The sequence below is a fragment of the Stigmatopora argus genome, chromosome 7, assembly GCF_051989625.1.
Source record: "Stigmatopora argus isolate UIUO_Sarg chromosome 7, RoL_Sarg_1.0, whole genome shotgun sequence".
Classification (NCBI taxonomy): domain Eukaryota; kingdom Metazoa; phylum Chordata; class Actinopteri; order Syngnathiformes; family Syngnathidae; genus Stigmatopora; species Stigmatopora argus.
Genome location: NC_135393.1, coordinates 14,366,707 through 14,385,146, shown reverse-complemented (window position 1 = coordinate 14,385,146; position 18,440 = coordinate 14,366,707). Strand labels below are relative to the sequence as shown.

At 41.3% G+C, this 18,440-nt stretch overlaps 1 protein-coding gene across 6 annotated transcripts in view; it reads right to left on the bottom strand.

Annotated features, from left to right (window-relative positions):
- Nucleotides 1-18,440, bottom strand: part of cacna1ab (calcium channel, voltage-dependent, P/Q type, alpha 1A subunit, b) — a 78,075-nt gene that overhangs the window by 36,353 nt on the left and 23,282 nt on the right. For all 6 annotated transcript variants that reach the window (XM_077604817.1, XM_077604819.1, XM_077604818.1 and 3 more), the window contains 22 exons: nucleotides 12,368-12,459; nucleotides 12,135-12,287; nucleotides 11,391-11,578; nucleotides 9,521-9,624; nucleotides 9,337-9,452; nucleotides 9,221-9,265; nucleotides 9,052-9,144; nucleotides 8,546-8,743; nucleotides 8,167-8,279; nucleotides 7,967-8,079; nucleotides 6,540-6,671; nucleotides 6,396-6,468; nucleotides 5,767-5,887; nucleotides 5,615-5,682; nucleotides 5,403-5,509; nucleotides 5,050-5,203; nucleotides 3,961-4,559; nucleotides 2,883-3,175; nucleotides 2,686-2,818; nucleotides 2,485-2,614; nucleotides 2,325-2,384; nucleotides 1,780-1,886 (listed from right to left, as the gene is read on the bottom strand). In XM_077604817.1, coding sequence (XP_077460943.1) covers nucleotides 1,780-1,886; nucleotides 2,325-2,384; nucleotides 2,485-2,614; nucleotides 2,686-2,818; nucleotides 2,883-3,175; nucleotides 3,961-4,559; nucleotides 5,050-5,203; nucleotides 5,403-5,509; nucleotides 5,615-5,682; nucleotides 5,767-5,887; nucleotides 6,396-6,468; nucleotides 6,540-6,671; nucleotides 7,967-8,079; nucleotides 8,167-8,279; nucleotides 8,546-8,743; nucleotides 9,052-9,144; nucleotides 9,221-9,265; nucleotides 9,337-9,452; nucleotides 9,521-9,624; nucleotides 11,391-11,578; nucleotides 12,135-12,287; nucleotides 12,368-12,459 — 3,192 coding nt within the window. The remainder of the gene's footprint in view (nucleotides 1-1,779; nucleotides 1,887-2,324; nucleotides 2,385-2,484; nucleotides 2,615-2,685; nucleotides 2,819-2,882; nucleotides 3,176-3,960; nucleotides 4,560-5,049; nucleotides 5,204-5,402; nucleotides 5,510-5,614; nucleotides 5,683-5,766; nucleotides 5,888-6,395; nucleotides 6,469-6,539; nucleotides 6,672-7,966; nucleotides 8,080-8,166; nucleotides 8,280-8,545; nucleotides 8,744-9,051; nucleotides 9,145-9,220; nucleotides 9,266-9,336; nucleotides 9,453-9,520; nucleotides 9,625-11,390; nucleotides 11,579-12,134; nucleotides 12,288-12,367; nucleotides 12,460-18,440) is intronic.

Genomic DNA, 18,440 nt, shown 5'->3' with positions numbered 1-18,440 from the left:
ACAGGAACGAAAACTCAATAAAAACAAAGCATTTCAAATTAATACTAAATAAATAAATGGTTTAAAATAACTGAATCTGATCAGATAAAAGTCTATGCGAAATTAAAACAAACTATTATGAAAGATCCTGACTAGGTAAACAAGTCAAAATGAAATAAAACGCAACCATAGTATAAAATTCAGATTATTTCCGAGTTATGGTAAAAACAATTCTGAATCACGTGCGATCACATTTAGCCATAGCGTTGAAGCATCGGCATATTTTACAATTTTGAAGTACAGCAAAGACCGCAGTAAAGATTGGAATAAAAATATGGATCCTGAATAATGAGACTCAAGAGTAGGAAGAAGGCAAATGGGGAAGTGGGGTCATGTCATGTCATGTGATGTGAATTCATGTGAAAAGAGAGGACTGGACGACTCACGGCCTGCTTGGCGGCAAAATCGTAGCGGCGTTGAAGGAGGGAGAACGTAGTTTGGAGAGTGAATTGTGGTTCCAGAGAAAAGACACTTACACGAAGAGTGACATTAGTGTGACTTTGTGGGAAAGCAAGATGCATGGTGATGATTGGGGACTCCACAAGGTGCCCTTTTAGGGACCCTGAAGGTTCGTAACAACGAAAATCAAGGTTATAATTGAGTGCTAATTATTCTAAAGCCTGTTCTACACTTTACAACTCACACTACAAATGCTAAGTTGAAAATCAGAAAGCACATTTGAACTTTTTATGTTTTGAAACCAATAAAAGTGCACAGACACTTTTTTCATACCAGTTAGCAGCAACTGGAAAAGTGGTACAGTGCAAAACAGGCTTTTTAAAGCTATAAAAGTCTCCATGATGAAATCAAAGATTGATGACCTCTGCCCAGGAAGGCATGTTAGCCTGAATTTTATTTTCAAATACGAAGTTTGTTTATACTAAGAATCTCTACACAAAAAAATATATATATTAAGCGTTCCTAAGGGTGTTTTTTTCCCCTTCCTTGAGATGTTTGGTAGTCAATGTTAATTTTCCATGACTACAACCGACAGACAAAAAAAAAAGGTTATTTGTTACATTAAAAAAAATTAAAGTTCTCAAACACAGTAGGCAGTGATTTTAAATGTCATTATTGTAGTTTGATGCAGATTGGGGATCATATAAATTACTTCTTTTGAGTTATCAGTTATTGTAAAATTGCCATTAATTACCACCACCTGAAAAAAAACAGTACTTTGGATGCAAATTTCATTCGACTTCAGAGCTGGAAATAATCCAAATTTGCATATATTGCATCAGATGCAATAATCAGTTCATCTAACAAAACTAAAACTTTGGATATACTGAACTTTCTCCTCCTTTGAGCTGTTTGGTAATTTTCATCCTTCATTGCCTAACACTTGAATGACAAGTGAAACACGATCATATTTTTTGTCCCAGCTTTGACTCTGATTCTACACTTTTCACCACTTTAAAGTTAAAAATAAAAAAGAACACTTTCTTAATTTGAATAAAACGTGTGTATTTTCAAGATTTTAGCCCTGGCAGAGGTCTGCGAGATAGATGATGGTGGAAGTGAACACAGAGAAAGACCAGCTGATACAATGATGAAGAGAACATGGAGAGAAGAGAGTTTCAAGGAGGAAGTGGATCAGTGTTGTGATCTGCTTCAAGACGGCATTGACATTGTCCAGCCACTTGAGTGGCAATAAACAAGGGTCTTTCTGTGGATATATGAGTGCGGGGTGTGTCGTTGCAAAAATGACGGCGGCGGAGGGAGGAGAAGGAAGTCGCTTACGTGAAGGCGAAGGCCACAAGAGCACCCGTAACCACTATAAAGTCCAGAATGTTCCACAGGTCACGGAAGTAAGAGCCTTGGTGGAGGAAGAGGCCTAGCACCACCATCTGGACCACATAGACAATCTCAGTTGTGATCACATCACATGCAGTCCTTGCGAAATGTCATTTTTATTTGGTAAATGATTGAATAAAATGATGTAGGAGTTAATTCATATCATTCACTTTTGAACTATTGTAATGTTACAATATATTTTCAATCCCTGAATTTGGAAAATGTTTGACATTTGAACAATATGGGCTCCAGTATTTTGGATGAATTTGACATTAAATGACACATGACGTATTTTCTGCACTATAACCGCAACTAAAATATTTTTTTCAAAAGCCGAACTGCGCCTTATAATTTGATGCGCCTTATATATGGATCAATATTGGTTAACCATTGTAACCACCTACCACCACTACTACTATTGAAAGTCCGCCTGATATTGCAGAAAATACGGTAATTGTGCAGTAGATATAAAACCAGCAAGATCATTGTACCTTGATGAGCATTTCAAAAGTGAAGACGCCAGTAAACACGTAGTCAAAGTAACGCAGCACCTGGAAAGTGAGTGAAGGATGTGCAAAATTTAGCAGAGAAATGCAACCAACCACTGTAATAATTGTAATATAACATAAAAACATGGACAGAGCTTCTTACGTTATTTTGGGGAGAGTCTGGCGACACTGGATCTTCTGCTGCCAGCGCGATGCTACTCATAGCGATGACGGATAGGATGCTGAATTCAAAGTATTTGAGGGTGAGGATGTAGTGACAGCACTTTCTGAAGCTGGAACAAAGCACAAGATGTGAAACGCCGGTCAATTTAGACGAGAAGACGTCTCAGCCAGGTTTACTAACGGGTTGGTGGTGGACAAGATGAAGCAAGAGCTGTAGGGCGGCATGGGCTTGGGTCCGTCCTCATCGCCTTCGTCGTCGTCGTCCCCTTTCTTCTCCTCATTCTTCTTCTGGTCCGTGTTGGCGTTTTTGTTGACTGGGATAAATTGAGACGGACGTTCAAGCGGTCCTTGTTTGAGCGCTCCAAAAGGTTTGCTCACCTTGCAGTATGGCGTTGGTTGAGGGGTATGGGTAGACAGGCGGCATGTCTATGCTGGTGTATTCGGGTTTGGCCATGCTGCTCAGGATGAGGCTGTCCATGCTGTGCAGGAGCGTGTGGGTGTCGGCGTCGCAGCAGTTCAGCAGGTTGTTGACGTGGTAGGCGTCGTCCGGTGGCGGCAGGTCGTATGGTTGACATGCCAACTTGCTGTTGTTGCGCAAGTTATCCAGGTCCTCGTTGTGTTGTTGAATGGGCCGTGAAGTAGACAGGCTGGGTCCCGCGCTATGGTGCTCTCTGGTCAAAGAGGACAAATGAGGATGAATGAGCTTTCCTCGCAACCATCCAAACAAGAGATGCACTGAAAAATCTGTGCTGTCTGTTTGAATGGATCTTGATGAGGTGAAGCTTAAATCTACTGTCTATTGCATTCATAAAAAATATTTGTACACTATTGAGAAAATCAAAACATAATTCGGTACTCGGCCGTTTGGTCGCCGGACTTTTGGTCGCCTGACTTTTGGTCGCCGGACGTTTGGTCGCCCGGAAGGTTATTGATAATTACCATTTAAAATTGTTGCTCAAATTCCCTAAATACAAACTGCGAATTATTATATAGTCATATTTAATGCCCTATTAATTATTAGGCTAAAGAAAAGCTCCAAATTTGCCGTACTTTTATTGTGTTTTGTTGGAGAACTTGCTAAGACCCTGACTGACGTCCCTTCCTAAGGGGACAACTCATGTACATACAAACTCTTATACACTCACACGTCCGCTCAGCGAAAGTGCTCAGGGCCATTGTTGGCTTTTATTGATGCGTAGACCGTGTTGTTTTACCTTGTTTTGTTGCCGGACTTTTGGTCGCCGGACTTTTGGTCGCTGGACTTTTGGTCGCCGGACGTTTGGTCGCTGGACTTTTGGTCGCTGGACGTTTGGTCGCCGGACGTTTGGTCGCCGGTTGTTTGGGTCCGGGCGACCAAACGTCCGCGACTAAACGTCCGCGGCCAAACGTCCGCGACCAAACGTCCGGTCACGCATAATTCAGTCTAACAACATAAATCAAATATTTTTTCACTGACTTTCTGGAACTATGTCCTTTGCTTCTGTCCTGGTTGCCGTGACGATGCCGTCTGGTTTTCCGACCCTCTCCGTCTTCGCCCTTTTCCCCATCTGCTTCGGCTCCCTTGGACCGGTGCCTCCTGCTGGGTTCACCGTCTCTGGCCGCCTTGCGGTGGTGCCTGGCCCTGCAGTGCTCGTTAGTGCCCTCTGCGGGAGAGGCATGGCGAGGGGACGCGCTGCAAGCCTCCCGGTCCTCCCTGTTCCTATGCCGATGCCCCCTGTGGCTCCTGTGGCCGTGCCTCTCCTCGGCCGGCTGTCCCTCCTGGTTTCCAGCTTCTTGTCCCCCGTCACCCCCTGCCGCCGTTTGGTCCGTGCCCAACGGTTCTGATGCATCGGCCTTCTGGCGGTGGTGATGGTGGTGGTGGTGGTGGTGATGATGGTGGTGGTGCGCAGATCGGTGACTGTGGTCCTGGTCCTGCCGTTGGTACTCCTGGTCAAGGGGTAGCTGACCAGGAGGAGTCTTGTTGGTATTGTTGTTGCGGTTGTCCTGTGGGTTGACCACCAGGGGACGGTCCAAGTGGGTCATTATGTCACCACGGCTTTTCCGTGGGTACGACACCTGAAAGAGAGGACACCAACTATAATAAGAAACCGGGTGGATTAGGCAACGTGTAGTTAGAGTTATAGGATTCATGACCAGAACTGTAATGGATTGTACTGAGGTAGTATTTGGAATTTTGGGGTTTGGCAACATTCTGAAGCAGTATAGTTGTGTTAGATTTAGTTTCTGCAAAGAAATTTGATTGGAGAAAAGTGAACTATACTATTTTTTTTTGTTCCTCACCAGCAAAACAAAAAATGTTCCTAACTTCTTTCACTGTGTCTCCAGTCTAATTTTGGGTCAAATATTCCCACTTCAGGCACCGTTGAGATGCTGTAGTTTGCTGTGCCAAGCCGATTTCTTGTGAGGCACTTCTTCTTATTGCCAAAATGCGGGATAGCCGTCGAATTAACCTCAATCTGGAACTGTTAACTAATTCTTTCCAACGACTTGTCGCTTCAAGCCTTGTTATATGCAATGGATGATACAGATTTGCGGAGGTTCTCACCTCCTCTCCCTCGCCTCCCACCTTCCAGTCATCCTGCTCCAGCTCATTGTAGAGAGCCTCTCGACTGGTCATATGGTTTTGTCGGCGGATCTCGCTGGTACGCTGCTCCCACACCGACTTGCCGCCTGGCTTGGTATGATTTCTTTGCTGTTCCCTACTCAACACAGGACAAACAAATCCCTGAATTATTTTCTTTTTCTGTTTATCCAGATAAGGCAAGCATTTTCTCGTTCACAATGCTAACCTAAAAGGGAATTTTGAAATTTAACCCCTAAACTTAAAAGTTCAAACTTTTTTGGAGACGTCAAGAGTTAAAGAGAATACACGGTACAATACACGAGATGTTTACTCACGCAGCAATGGAGAGGTTGGCGGCTGAAAGCGGGCTGACCTCAGCCACTTCCTTGGCCTTCTGTAACGCTGTCTTCTGATTGGCTGCTTCCTCTTGCTCTTCCTCATCCTATCATTAAAGCATAGATTTGTCAGACTGCTTTATTTGCTTTTTTCAATATGTTTAATAGCTTAAAAAATAATTTGGGATAGTTTATTGACTTCATAGACCTACCTTGGTGAGCTCTTGAGCATTGGCAAGGTTGTCCACGGCGATGGCCAAGAACACGTTAAGTAGCGTGTCTGAGGTGCTCGAAGTTAAGGATATGAAATCACATTTCTGTCCTTTGAAAAATGTGTCAAAAATGTAAAAGGGTGGTCAGATACAGTTGCCGAAGAGGGTGAGGACAATGAAGAAAATGGAGAAGACCATTCCCTTGTCGTTGACACCACCTTGAGACTCGATGCCGTCATACATGACCATGTTCCAGTCCTCTCCGGTAAGGATCTACGTAACCCACAAAACCAGACCATATGGAAACTTTCATTGTCTGTCAGGTGTTTTGAAAGCACATTCTCAGTAGATGTTACAAAGGATTTCTTTGGATCTTTTCAAAAATATTGTGTCACCTGTAAGAATTTAATTAACTAAAGCTACCAGAAGACTTGACTATCTGATGCCACATTCTGTTTCTATTAGTGCCACCAAAAGTTCCAGTTTCTGGACAAATAGTAGATGAAACTACTGCAGCTTTTTGGGAAAAGAAGCATCTCAAACAGAATAGCCACCAAATCTTTATCTTCAACCAAAAAGTGGTTTTGTTCGCAAATCCAAAGCATTTTAATATGTGGGAAATGTCTGTCATTACAGTTAGGTTGACGCTTGAATTTCACAGACAAGCTGGCCAAAACACTTCCGGATGGAAAATTTATTTGATCATTAATCATTAAGAATTATTTACCAGCTATCACAGTGAAAATTAAAAAAAACACCAGTTTTACTGGGTGCATCCTACCTGAAAAACCGTCATGATGGCTGCCGCAAAAGTGTCAAAGTTGGTGGGGGGCGTTCCTTCCTCAAAGTTGAACCTGATAAAAAGATGACAAAACATGAGAACGAATTCGAAAAGGTTTACTGGCATGTTCTTGTGATGACTGACTGTCCGCCAAAGAGTTGCATGCCCAGAAGGGCGAAGACCACGATGAAGAGGAAGAGGAGGAAGAGCAAGCTGACGATGGATTTCATGGAGTTGAGCAGAGACACAACCAGGTTACGTAGAGGAGCCCAGTACCTGAAGACAACCACAAGAGTAACCACGGCTGTGACTCACAGAGGAAAACAGAAGGCATTGAACCCTCGATCTCAGAATTGTGAGGCCAACCCGGTAACCACGAATCAACCGAACCGCTCTGAATGATTTCTATTCATATTTATTCAAAAGAAATATTGGAATCTGAATTTTCCTGACGAATGTTTACGAACACGTCCTTCCTCCCAAATAATTAATGATAAAATAAAACAATTATTCTATCCTCTTATCCAGTTCTTCTTTAATTTGGAAAAAAAATACCACACAGAATGTTCATGATTTATTTTCTGTCCTTTGTGGGCTTCTGTAACAACACAACTCCCTGGTTATTTTTAGTCCACTTGCGTGATGGGACCATTCGTCATTGACGCAGGCAGTAAAGAGCCAACAATTCAACATTTGGACTCTTGTGACTTGAAAAGGGAGAGGAGGAAAAAGACAAAAAACAACAACAAAAAAACAAATAAAAAGGAACTTTGGCCAAATCCAATTAAAATCTCTCTGTCAGAGCAAATCAAACAAGTCACGCAACAGCATCAATGCATGCACAGCCCAAAGAAGTTCTGAGCTAACACAAATACTAAATATTGGTGAGAATCACGACTTTTGATTTAAAAAAACAACAACTCCAAAGTCATTTGATACAACCAAAACTTGTAGTTTTAAAACTTTAGGATCTGTCATTGAAGATAAACGTTCAAGTTTAGAGTTTCTCAAATACTACATAGTTATTTAGGTATAACAATATATGCCTGTATGTAATATACTGTTGTAGTAAAATAGTTATCTCTCGTAGAACTAATTCTCTGGGTACTCGGACGTTTGGTCGCCGGACGTTTGGTCGCCGGACGTTTGGTCGCCCGGACGTTTGGTCGCCCGTACGTTTGGTCGCCCGGACGTTTGGTCGCCGGACGTTTGACAACATGACAGAGAGTTTACTGTTGAAACCAGCTCTCAAAATTATATTCACCCGGGCGACCAAACGTCCGGGCGACCAAACGTCCGGGCGACCAAACGTCTGGCGACCAAACATCTGGTCACAAATTCTCTGATAGCGTCAGAGCTGAAACAAGAAATATTCTTCTAGAAATGTTGGTAGAACTTCTACTTTGGCAAGAATGAGAAATTCTGACAAAAGTTGAAATGAAACTTTGACAAAATATTTGATGAACTACAGATCTTTACATAGCCAGAACTATTGAAAGACCCTGAAGCTTGTAAAAAAACACATTTACCAAACAAAAACTTCCAGAACCTATGGTAGAACTATTACTCACTTGGTGACCTTGAAGATTCTTAGAAGTCTCAGCGCTCGCAGGACACTGATCCCGAAGGACGTTCCAGGCTTTATGGTGGCCCAAATCACCTCAAAGATGCTGCCAACGATCACCTTATAACACGCATAGATACACAGTTAGAGTGTGTGTGTGTGTGTGTGTGTGTGTGTGTGCTTGTGATTCTCCATGTGTGCACTCACCACACAGTCAAAGCAGTTGAAGGAGGAGTGCAAGTAGGGCTGAATGCCAAGACCATACATCTTGATCAGCATCTCAGACATGAACAAACCCAGGAAAATGAACTCTGTATAAACTGCAGAGAAAAGAGCAAATCAAAAACAATATAAAAGAAAGATTTGATCAATTTTTCAAGATTTCAACGTAGGACCACGGAAGTATAGACTCGAACAAAAGGTGAGGGCAGAGGGAAGGAAGAAGTGACAACAGAAATAAAGGAATGAGAAAGACATTGATGACAAATGGTTAGAATCAGGTAAATGGAGAAGACAGAACAATTAAACAGGAGGCAAAAGGAGGGTGAACATGAAATAAAAGAGTGGAAAAAGTGCAGATACTCACACAGGAAGTCAGACAGAAGTTTGGGCTGGTCGTAGTGCACGGCCGCCACGCAGATGGTGTTGAGGCCCACAAGGCATAGAACGGTCCAATAGAAGGCTTGCGTCTTGACGATTTTGCGGATGAAGATGCGCAGCCGTCTTTCCTTGTTGCCGTAGCTGGCACCATCGTTGCCACCCTTGATGCTGGAACGGGCGAACCCTGACCCAAACCCAATCGTGTCACTTGACTGTCCGCATTTAAAATCAGCTATGTTGATGTTGCATGTTAATGTGATGTCATCTGAATGCTCAATGATTACGTTTTTGAAAATGTGTAGTGTAAATATGCTGTTGCAAAAAATGAAGTTATCTTTTTCTGAATGTCTTTGAAGAGAAAACTCATAAAGGTATTTTAAATGTATAATAAGTAAAATATGCTTATTTTTGACAATGAAAGACTAATCACACATTGTCAATTGTAACGGTTTTGTCCCAATGTAGAGCAAAAAGTCAAAAAGAGTTTCTCACCGACAGCATCTCCCAAGCTGTCCTCGCCTTCTTCCGTGTTGAGAAGCTCCGCCTTGTTGTTCTTGCTTTTCGCGGTCGGCCGTCGCCGAGAACCTAGTATAATGAAAACAAACCAGTTGTTCACCTTGCCTCATTTCCCCAGCGCTTGAATAAAAGATTAAGGGGTCACCGTTAAAATTCCCCGTTCCGTCATCCTCGGCCAGGATGACTTCTTCTGCAAGCCACCAAAGAGAGATCAATGTCCAGTTTTGCCGCACGTCAAGTCTTGTGTAACGCGCCACTGACCTGCTTTACAGATCCACTCCAGGTAGCCGTTGAGCTCGCGTTCAATCTGCTGCTGTCGCCGGAGCTTGAGGAATTCGCTCCGGTTTTCCACGCGCTCTCGCTCTTTGGCAAACTCACTGAATGCAGAGCACATTTTAAAAACCTGGCAACTATGTGACCCCACATGTAAAATAGAAAGACATACCCTGAGAGGACACCCAGCACCAAGTTGAGCATGAAGAAGGAGCCGATGATGATGAGCGGGATGTAGTACATCCAGTTCCAGGCGCTGCCCTCAACATCATTACTCTTAATAACAAAAAAAAAAGAAGAATGATCAAACATATGCACTCAAGCAAACATTACTATCAGGGAAAAAGCATTACTTCAAAATAACCTAAGTTTTTGAGGGCTACTATTTGTTTTGGAAATTTTAACAAGCTCCCAAATAGTGATTGCGTTGGAAGTTTGACGGTCTGAAAGCAAAACAGGTGAAATTAAAATCCAAGTTGAGGTAATGCACAGAAAAATCCGTGTGCGGTCGATTGGTCGCCGGTCTTTTGGTCGCCTGGACCGCGACAACGGGCGGCCAAAAGACCGGCGACCAAAAGACCGACGACCAAAAGACCGGCGACAAAACAAGGTAAAACAACAGTCTACGCATCAATAAAAGCCCACAATGGCCATGAGCATTTTCACTGAGCCGACGTGTGAGTGTATAAGAGTTTGTATGTACATGCGTTGTCCCTTTAAGAAGCTACGTCAGTCAGGGTCTTAACAAGTTCTCCAACAAAAAACAATAAAAGTCCGGGAAATTTGGAGCTTTTCTTTAGCCTAATAATTAATAGGGCATTAAGTATGACTAAATAGTAATTCACAGTTTGTATTTAGAGAATTTGAGCAACGATTTAAATGGTAATTATCAATAACCTTCCGGGCGACCAAAAGACCGGCGACCAATCGACCGTGTACCGAAAATTCAAAATGGTAAAACCAACTTTGTGGAAATCGGAAAAAAATAACATTGAAATTAATGTATCAATCAACGTGACCCTATTGGCAACAAAAATAGTTAGTCTTTATATGTTCGGACCCTAGTGAGGCTCTCAAGCGCAGCCTGTTAGAGTGCTGAGTGCTATTAAACTTTCATCGGCCGGAGATAAGTCTTCATCCTCAGAGCAGACGTTAAAAATAGAACCAGACGGACCAGAATAGAGGAAGAGGATGGAAGCAGGGGAAGGGGCCGGGGGGGGGGGCAAAAAAAAGGAGACGGTCATGATCAAGATAATGGAGATAAAAAGGGCTGCTCACTATTCTTCATAATCATTGTATTCACTAAAATACTCGACATTCCAGGTGGCCAACTTTTCTTGCCTTCTCACCAGAATTTTTAATTTTTTTGGGAGCAAAAACAATCACCTTTGTTGTCTTGGGTATACCCCAGTACAGTGGTACCTCTACATAAGACCAGCTCTACCTACGAGGAACATTTCGAGCAAATAATTCGCTCTAGATACGAGAAAAAAATTCGAGATGCGAGAAAGCCAGGTGGCCATGACATGAGAGGCTGTTTATCATTGTAGCGCACTGTCTTTTTTGCCGCATCTCTTTCGTGTATAACAGATATCTACGAGCACTGAACGATTTATTCAGACTAGTTTCTCCTACGCATCGACCAGGAAACGCACAACGCACAGGCGCGGGCAAAAAGAGGGCTTTCTGGGTAATGAAGTATACTCGTGCACACAACACGGATAGCCAATGACACCCTTTCTCAGAATAAAACTTCATTACCCACAATCAATATGTGGGTAGGCTGAGCTGTTGAATTTTTCCTCTCCTTAGCCTGTTAGCTCCCGCAGAACGAAGGTAAAAAATAAAAAATAAAAAATTGAATTCTGTTTTGTGTAAAGTTACATTAAACGTATGTTTGAGTGTGTCTGTATATATTAATCCAAGTTCATTTAAATTTGTTTGTTCGGTTAGTTTCAATATTTGAAGTTTTATGATAAAAAACTACATTATCACGATTGATGTTTTCCGTTATTTATGAAAAGCAATAACAAGGGACTCACGAAGTAAAGCATTTCAGTCCAGCCCTCCATGGTGATGCATTGGAAGACGGTGAGTACGGCGAACAGGATGTTGTCAAACTGCGTGATGCCGTAGTTGGGCCCGATCCAGCCATCCCGACACGTGGTGCCATTGGGACACATCCGAGATGGCAACTTGGCACCGCACGGAACCTTCTCCACAATCTCACCTGATACAGAAACAGTGTTGTTGTGGGCATTAACATTGCCTTACATTGTAATGCATCTGACGGTTAATGCTAAAGTTGTTGGAGAATTGCATGTTGGAATTTAAAATTGTCAAGAGCTTCACAAGTAGCAAATAACTCTATTTTCCATACTACAAGTCACACAGCCAAAGAATACATAATGAAAAGGACAAAAACATATACAGTGCGCACTGAAGACGCAGTTTTGGGAGGAGACTTAAGCATCTCTTAAATGCAGTTTTCCAGATAACTACTATAACATAAAAAAAACAGCCTGTCGGTGGTTAGAGAGAAAAAAAAACATTTTAAGTCACACTTTAGTATTAGTCACAGGCCCAATTTACAGTCTGGAAAATACAGTACATTTTAAAATAATTGCTCTTCACTATTTTTGCTTAAAACAATGAAAGGTAACAAAAAAAAATATACATAAAGTTCTGCTTGTTCTTTTAAATATTCAAATATTCCATATAGCATTATGAGTGAGGAAAAAATATATAATAAATATATATATATTAACGTGCAGACTGAGCCTCACCCGTATTGTCATCGTAGCATGCAGTGTGAAACTTTCCCATATAGAACTCAAGGCCGATGATGGCGAACATGAGGATGGCCACGAAAAGTAGCAGGCCGATCTGCAGCAGCGGGATCATTGCTTTCATGATGGACTTGAGCACCACCTGCAAGCCTGGACATCGTGCAGAAAAAACAATTTAGAAAGATTCTTGGCTACGCTAAAGACATCCACTGAATTTGCCGCACACTTACTGGGAATTCCCGACACCAGTTTGAGAGGTCGCAGCACTCGGACAGCCCGGAGCGTCCTCAGGTCGATCTGAGAGCGTACTGATGATAAAAGACTGGGGAGGGGAGGGGGATTGTGTTTAAAAAAAAGAAGAAGGTCATATTATATATATATATACGTGTATATATATATATTTATATATATATATATATATATATATATATATATATATATATATATATATATATATATATATATATATATACATATACACGTATATATATATATGTATATATATTTAACGACAGAAAAAAGTGTCAAAAAGAAAAGTTGTGTGCAATTGGCATTACTTTCTACCTCTAGATGTGCACATTTTTGTTAGGAAAAAAATTGGATTCAGAATTAACCAATCCCATTCAAATGTATGCGAAATGGGAGTCAGCACACCTGATTCCATTTGATGCATTCATAATAATGATACCGCGTTCTAGATTGACATATTAATTGGTCTAATGATGTTAAATTTTGGTACGAAACATAAAGTCAATGCACAAGATTTTCCCTTTGCTTTAGATATTATGCAGTTTTGTTGAAAATACTGATTTCCATTCAATTGTTAAGAATATTTTGGCAACAAAATCATCAAAAAGTGTAACAGACTGTGTTCATTTTCTCCATAAAGTTGCATTATTGAAACAGAGGTGCTAGTTATTGGAAGAGCTGGTTCTGGTTCAACTCTATGTCTTGTATTTATTTATATGAGGTTTTGACACCTCTTAGGGAAGTAAAAGCCTTTGATATTATCTGTTGCGTGTTTTAATGTCATCAGGTTTAGGGTCAAAAATGTAGATAGACGTCCTATACATAAAAATTGACAACACGCTGCATCTTCCTCCAACCAAATCTACACAAGCCTCCTCCTTTTCCTCCTTCTCCTCCTCCGCCGTGGTTCTATCCAGGTTTCGTTGCTAATTCCAGTAAGAGGTCATTTATTAACAGACGCCATACCGGCAGCCAAAGCCCTCATTCCCTCGATGGCTTTTTAACTGCCTCGCTGCGAAAGGCCGTCGCCGCCGCCGCCCGGAAAGATACGAGTGCTCAGCAAAATGAAAAAATAAATAAATAAACAAACAGCCTCGAGGCCAATGGCGGGAAGCTCTCGGTGAGGGCTGGCCGAGTTAACTATTTACATCCACCATCTTTAAAGTAAGTAATCCTAATCTCTGTTTATCACTGCTCATCCAAGTCGGAACATGGGAAAGAAAAAAAAATGCAGGACAGGATGCAGTCGCCCCTGGCAACAGACCAGTCTGCCTGCAATACATGGAAGCAACCAGGAGGAGGATCCCAGTAAGTAGAGATGGCAAGCTGTGATTTTTGGGAATTTGGGCAGCATTCAAGGGGTGTAAATGAGTTGATTAAATGAATTGTTGCAAACACCGCATAGTTCTTTGCACCAATAATCAGGGTTGTTTACATTCCCTTTAATAGCACTGCATTTGTTGGAACAGCTCATTCTCTGCCTGACGGAAGGAGCACCTGGTTTCTCAGTGGGAGGTGGACAAGGTAGGTGCTTGGTATGAAGAAATACAGCAGATCTATCTATCGCATTTCATGATTCTGCGAAGTAAAATTAACACCTGAAAAGTCGTTTGGAACTCAATCATGAGTCATCGACTGGCACGACCACCCTCAATCTAAACTTGATTCTGGCCAATGGAACAGGGTAAATCTTTTGGACGATTTAGAAGCCTTATTTCACATTTGTACAATATTATATATATATATATATATATATATATATATATATATATATATATATATATATATATATATATATATATATATATATATATATATATATATATATATAACATTTGTACGTCGGATGCTCTCTGTTCTCACTCGAAGACATTGCCAGCCCTCGTTACCTCAGCAGAGCCAGGAACATCATCGGGGACCCATACCACCCTGGTCACAATCTGTTCCAGCCGCTGCCCTCTGGCAGACACTATAGGTCCCACAAAGTACGGACAAATAGGCTTAAGGACAGTTTTCCCCACATCCATCAGAACTCTAAACTTGAGGTAACACAACACACAATCCCTTCTGTGTAATAACTTCGGGGTGAGGTGATATGAAAATATGTTTGGGTGGTGATCTGCCTCCTACTGGCTGACTGAAGGTGAGAGGTAAGTGATCCACTCGGGGGGGTTATGCGATGTATCCATCACAGCAGAATGTCAAATTACGAGTCCGAAACTATCACTTATTTAGGTCTTTTGCCGAGAAAACGCACCTTATGGAGAAGCACTACCAATTTCATCATACGCAGTTTCTGGGTGTGATGACAATTAGGCTTTTGTTGTTGATGATGACGACAACAGGGCCTTTGTCCGATTATTATTATTATTATTATTATTATTTATTGAATGTTTTTATGACACTACTCCATTGTGTATTAAAATACATTAGACAACATTTTATAGTGAACTTATAAATTGAATGAAGAAAGGGCACGGGTGGGATTCCCAGGCGACAGGAAAGTGGGTATCTCCTCCGAGGCAGCGGGTGAGACAAGAGTGGGCGGGTGGAAAGAAAGTGATATTCCCGACCGCGCAAAGTGTGACATTCCATTACAGTGTTTAGACGGAGGGATGACAGAGGCAGCGACGGCTGGGAAACACTTAGCAGTCGGACGCACACAAACAGGCCCACAAACAAACCACGCCAATCAACATATCTACGTCTGCTGCGCTACCATTATCTATAATTAGCTGGACTCATGACTTGCCATTAGTTAGTTTTTTGCATGGATCCATTTCATGGAAAAAAAGAAACTACAGGACTCAAGCCTTAAAGACGTGCCCTTCAAAGAATGAAAACTTAACACCATCTCGCCTTTAAAGATGACAACGATGCGGGGGAACAACATTGGAGGGGCTCCCCTTCGTTAGTCAGGTCCCTTCCGCTTCTCGTCTCCGTTGCCATGGAGACCACCGGTCCTCTATCTGCTCTCCGAGTCTCTACGGTTACCGGCCTGCTCTCATTCACAAGCGTTACCAAGGCAACGTGGCTCTAGCTCATTGATGGAATCTCGCCATTCCCGCGGCAACGGAGAACGAAAACGGGAGTCCCCAAGCGATTGATTTGTTCAGTAGCCATCCTGCACCTCCAACACCTCCTGCCACGTCCCTCCTGCCCTCATACGCCACCCTTCACACACACACCTATCCTTTTTGGTGTGTGTGTGTTTACCATGGACACACTCACACATACATCGCAGGTCAGGTGCAAAATCTCATCACCGTGCGTGTGTGTGTTTGTAAAAAGAGTGCATGTGCAGTGAAAATAGTGTGGGAGTGCCATGTGTCATCGCAGCGTGAGCTTCTGTCCCCTCAGTGTCTCCAACTGAGGATGCCACCACCACCAAAAAAACCCACACAAGCACCGTACCCAATTTAGCCTCATACCTACCTACATACAGTATATAAGAACAAACAGTTGATTTTCTGCATTAGGGGCATTGCCCCACCAGATGCCACTGTTTTCCTGATAAAACATCGGTCAAATATTTCATAATCAACATGCCAAATTGGGATATAGAGGAGCAGGGACTGTACCCTATGAATTCTGTAAAAATAAAAAAATGATTGCCCTGTGGAGATATGTAGCTATCCCTCATTTCTTACTATTTTTAATTTAAAAAATTGATAGAGATATGAAAAACAAATTATATGAATGGCTATTATTTAACTGACACTCAATTTTAATCATATAAATAAAACAATATTTCTCATATCTAAAGGTGGAAACAAAACTTTTAAGATATTGCAATATTCATTGGAGTGCAGAAATCTATGAATACTTTTGATTAAGGGTGTAATTTGATTGGATTATTTGCATCATTTGATGTTTTAGACATAAGGTCAATTGTATTTGTGTCTGATTGTTATCATATTTAAGTTAGTATCTCCTTTTTCACGTGTGTTTAAGAGAAACCCTTTCTAATTCTATGAAATGTCAAAATAAGATAAATAGTTGTCATGTTTACATTGAGTCTAAAAATCTCAAATTGGTCATATGTACTGTACTATACACAGTATGTCAAATATCATCCTAAATTACATGAAATTATGTGGACAAATCTGTCCAATGTCCAAATCTGTCTAATGTTCATGAACCAGATGCCGTTTAAACCAGTCTCAAGACGAAATCATTATTATATGATTATATGTACATTTGCTACATTTCCACGGCTTACACCAAATATTTGACAATCTCCTCTAGCAACTTTTCTGATTGGCTCCACAGATTGGGAAGGACACGGGGAAGGGCGCAAGTTAAACGGAGGATTCAGGAGTGTCAGGCTTTCCTCTACGAAGCTTTCAGAGGGCGGAAGCACTCTGCCACTCCCGACCACATTCTCCATCCTCTTCATTTTCTCACTCAGCCATTATTGCTGAGCTCAGCCGAGTGCTAACGCGGAGATGATGGACCCCTGTGCCCTCCCGCCATCTCCCATCCCGTCACACCGTCAACCTTCTCTGATTCTGCTCTTGAACCTTCCAATCTAGACTTGGCGGGAAGTGTGTCCACTATAATGCCACTTTTATGGTAAATGAAGGGGAGGAATGAAAGGTGACACAAAATTGGAGTCCAAAAAATGTTCACCGTGTGTCCTTTCAAGGTAGGCAGATGAGGACAAGTTTTATCGACATATATCCTAACATATATTGTACATGATTTATTTATCATTGTGACTATATATAAATAAAATCAAGAAAAAGTGGCTCCATTTTCCACAATGACAAAAACAATAATAATCCTGGGCGTGTGACCAATGCAGTTTGCGGAGGTCACCCTCACAAGCGTGTAAATCTTCACGGCACTGAGTTCATCTGCAATATCTTGTGAAATATGCTGGCCAAAAAGTCAACAAGATGGGATATGGGAACTTTTGCCCGAGCTGCAACCTTTTAGTTGGTAGCGTTGGAGGGCAGAGAAGAAGGTCTATGAGACTGTGACGCACCCATAAATGACTGCAGAGCAATAAAGCTAATTGAAGTGATGGCAAAGGGACAATTTCCAGCCAGGTACTCTCAGTACTCTTTCTATCCACCCCCCTGTCTCTCTCCTGGTCTTTGACCTCATTTTGCTGGACGTCATGTCCCAGCTACTGTATCCACGGTAACTCCCTCCAACTAATACAGCTTAATTTACCGAATCATTTAGTCCTCGTCGGAATAGAAATAAGTGAGTTCTTGCTTTTATCTCTTTTATCTTAACTAGTAGTGAAATAGAAAAAAGTAATTCCATGTTGAAAATTATTCATACTTTTTTTGCTGTGAGATTGATAAAATAACTGATAAAAAAGGTTAATAACAGTACTGTTGACAGACTTTTTTTTCTTTTATCTTTTACAGATAAAAGATTCATCACATAATGGGTGTAAGTAATTTTTGTTTAATTATTTGGCACCACAATGTCAAAATGGCAAAAATTTATGACAAAATTAATGGCACATTAATTCAAAACTAGCATTTAATTCATAACCCGACAGGTTTATGAATACAACTGTGATAGTTTAACTTCAAAGTCCTCCCCATAAACAGGAAGATTTAAAAAAAAAAAAGGAAAAACTAAAATAATGGTGCATGGCTATAGATTATAAACTACATACATATCTACTATAGAAGAGGATATTTAGATGAAAAGACATGCAACTAAAAATCTTAGTCATTTAGCACTTATTTTTAATGAATATGTAGGGTGGAAATGAGAAAAAATTAAGGTTGATTTTCTTTTTTAATCAGCCTGTTTTGGAATGACCCTTGTTGGCACGTGAAACTGGCTTTAGGGGTTCACTTTTCCAAAATAAGCCCAGGAGGCACTCCTGATCCAAATGTAAATGAGCACCAAAATAGCTGGTCTATATCAAAATGTGTGCTTGATCTGACAGGGCTTCCCGAGACGGTGAAACTGCTTTTGGGGGCTGAATTTTTCTAAATAAAATGTAATATTGAAATGGTTCCATTTCCAAAATGGCATAAATGGCCCAAATATACACCAAAATCTATGACTTCCAGTGAATTT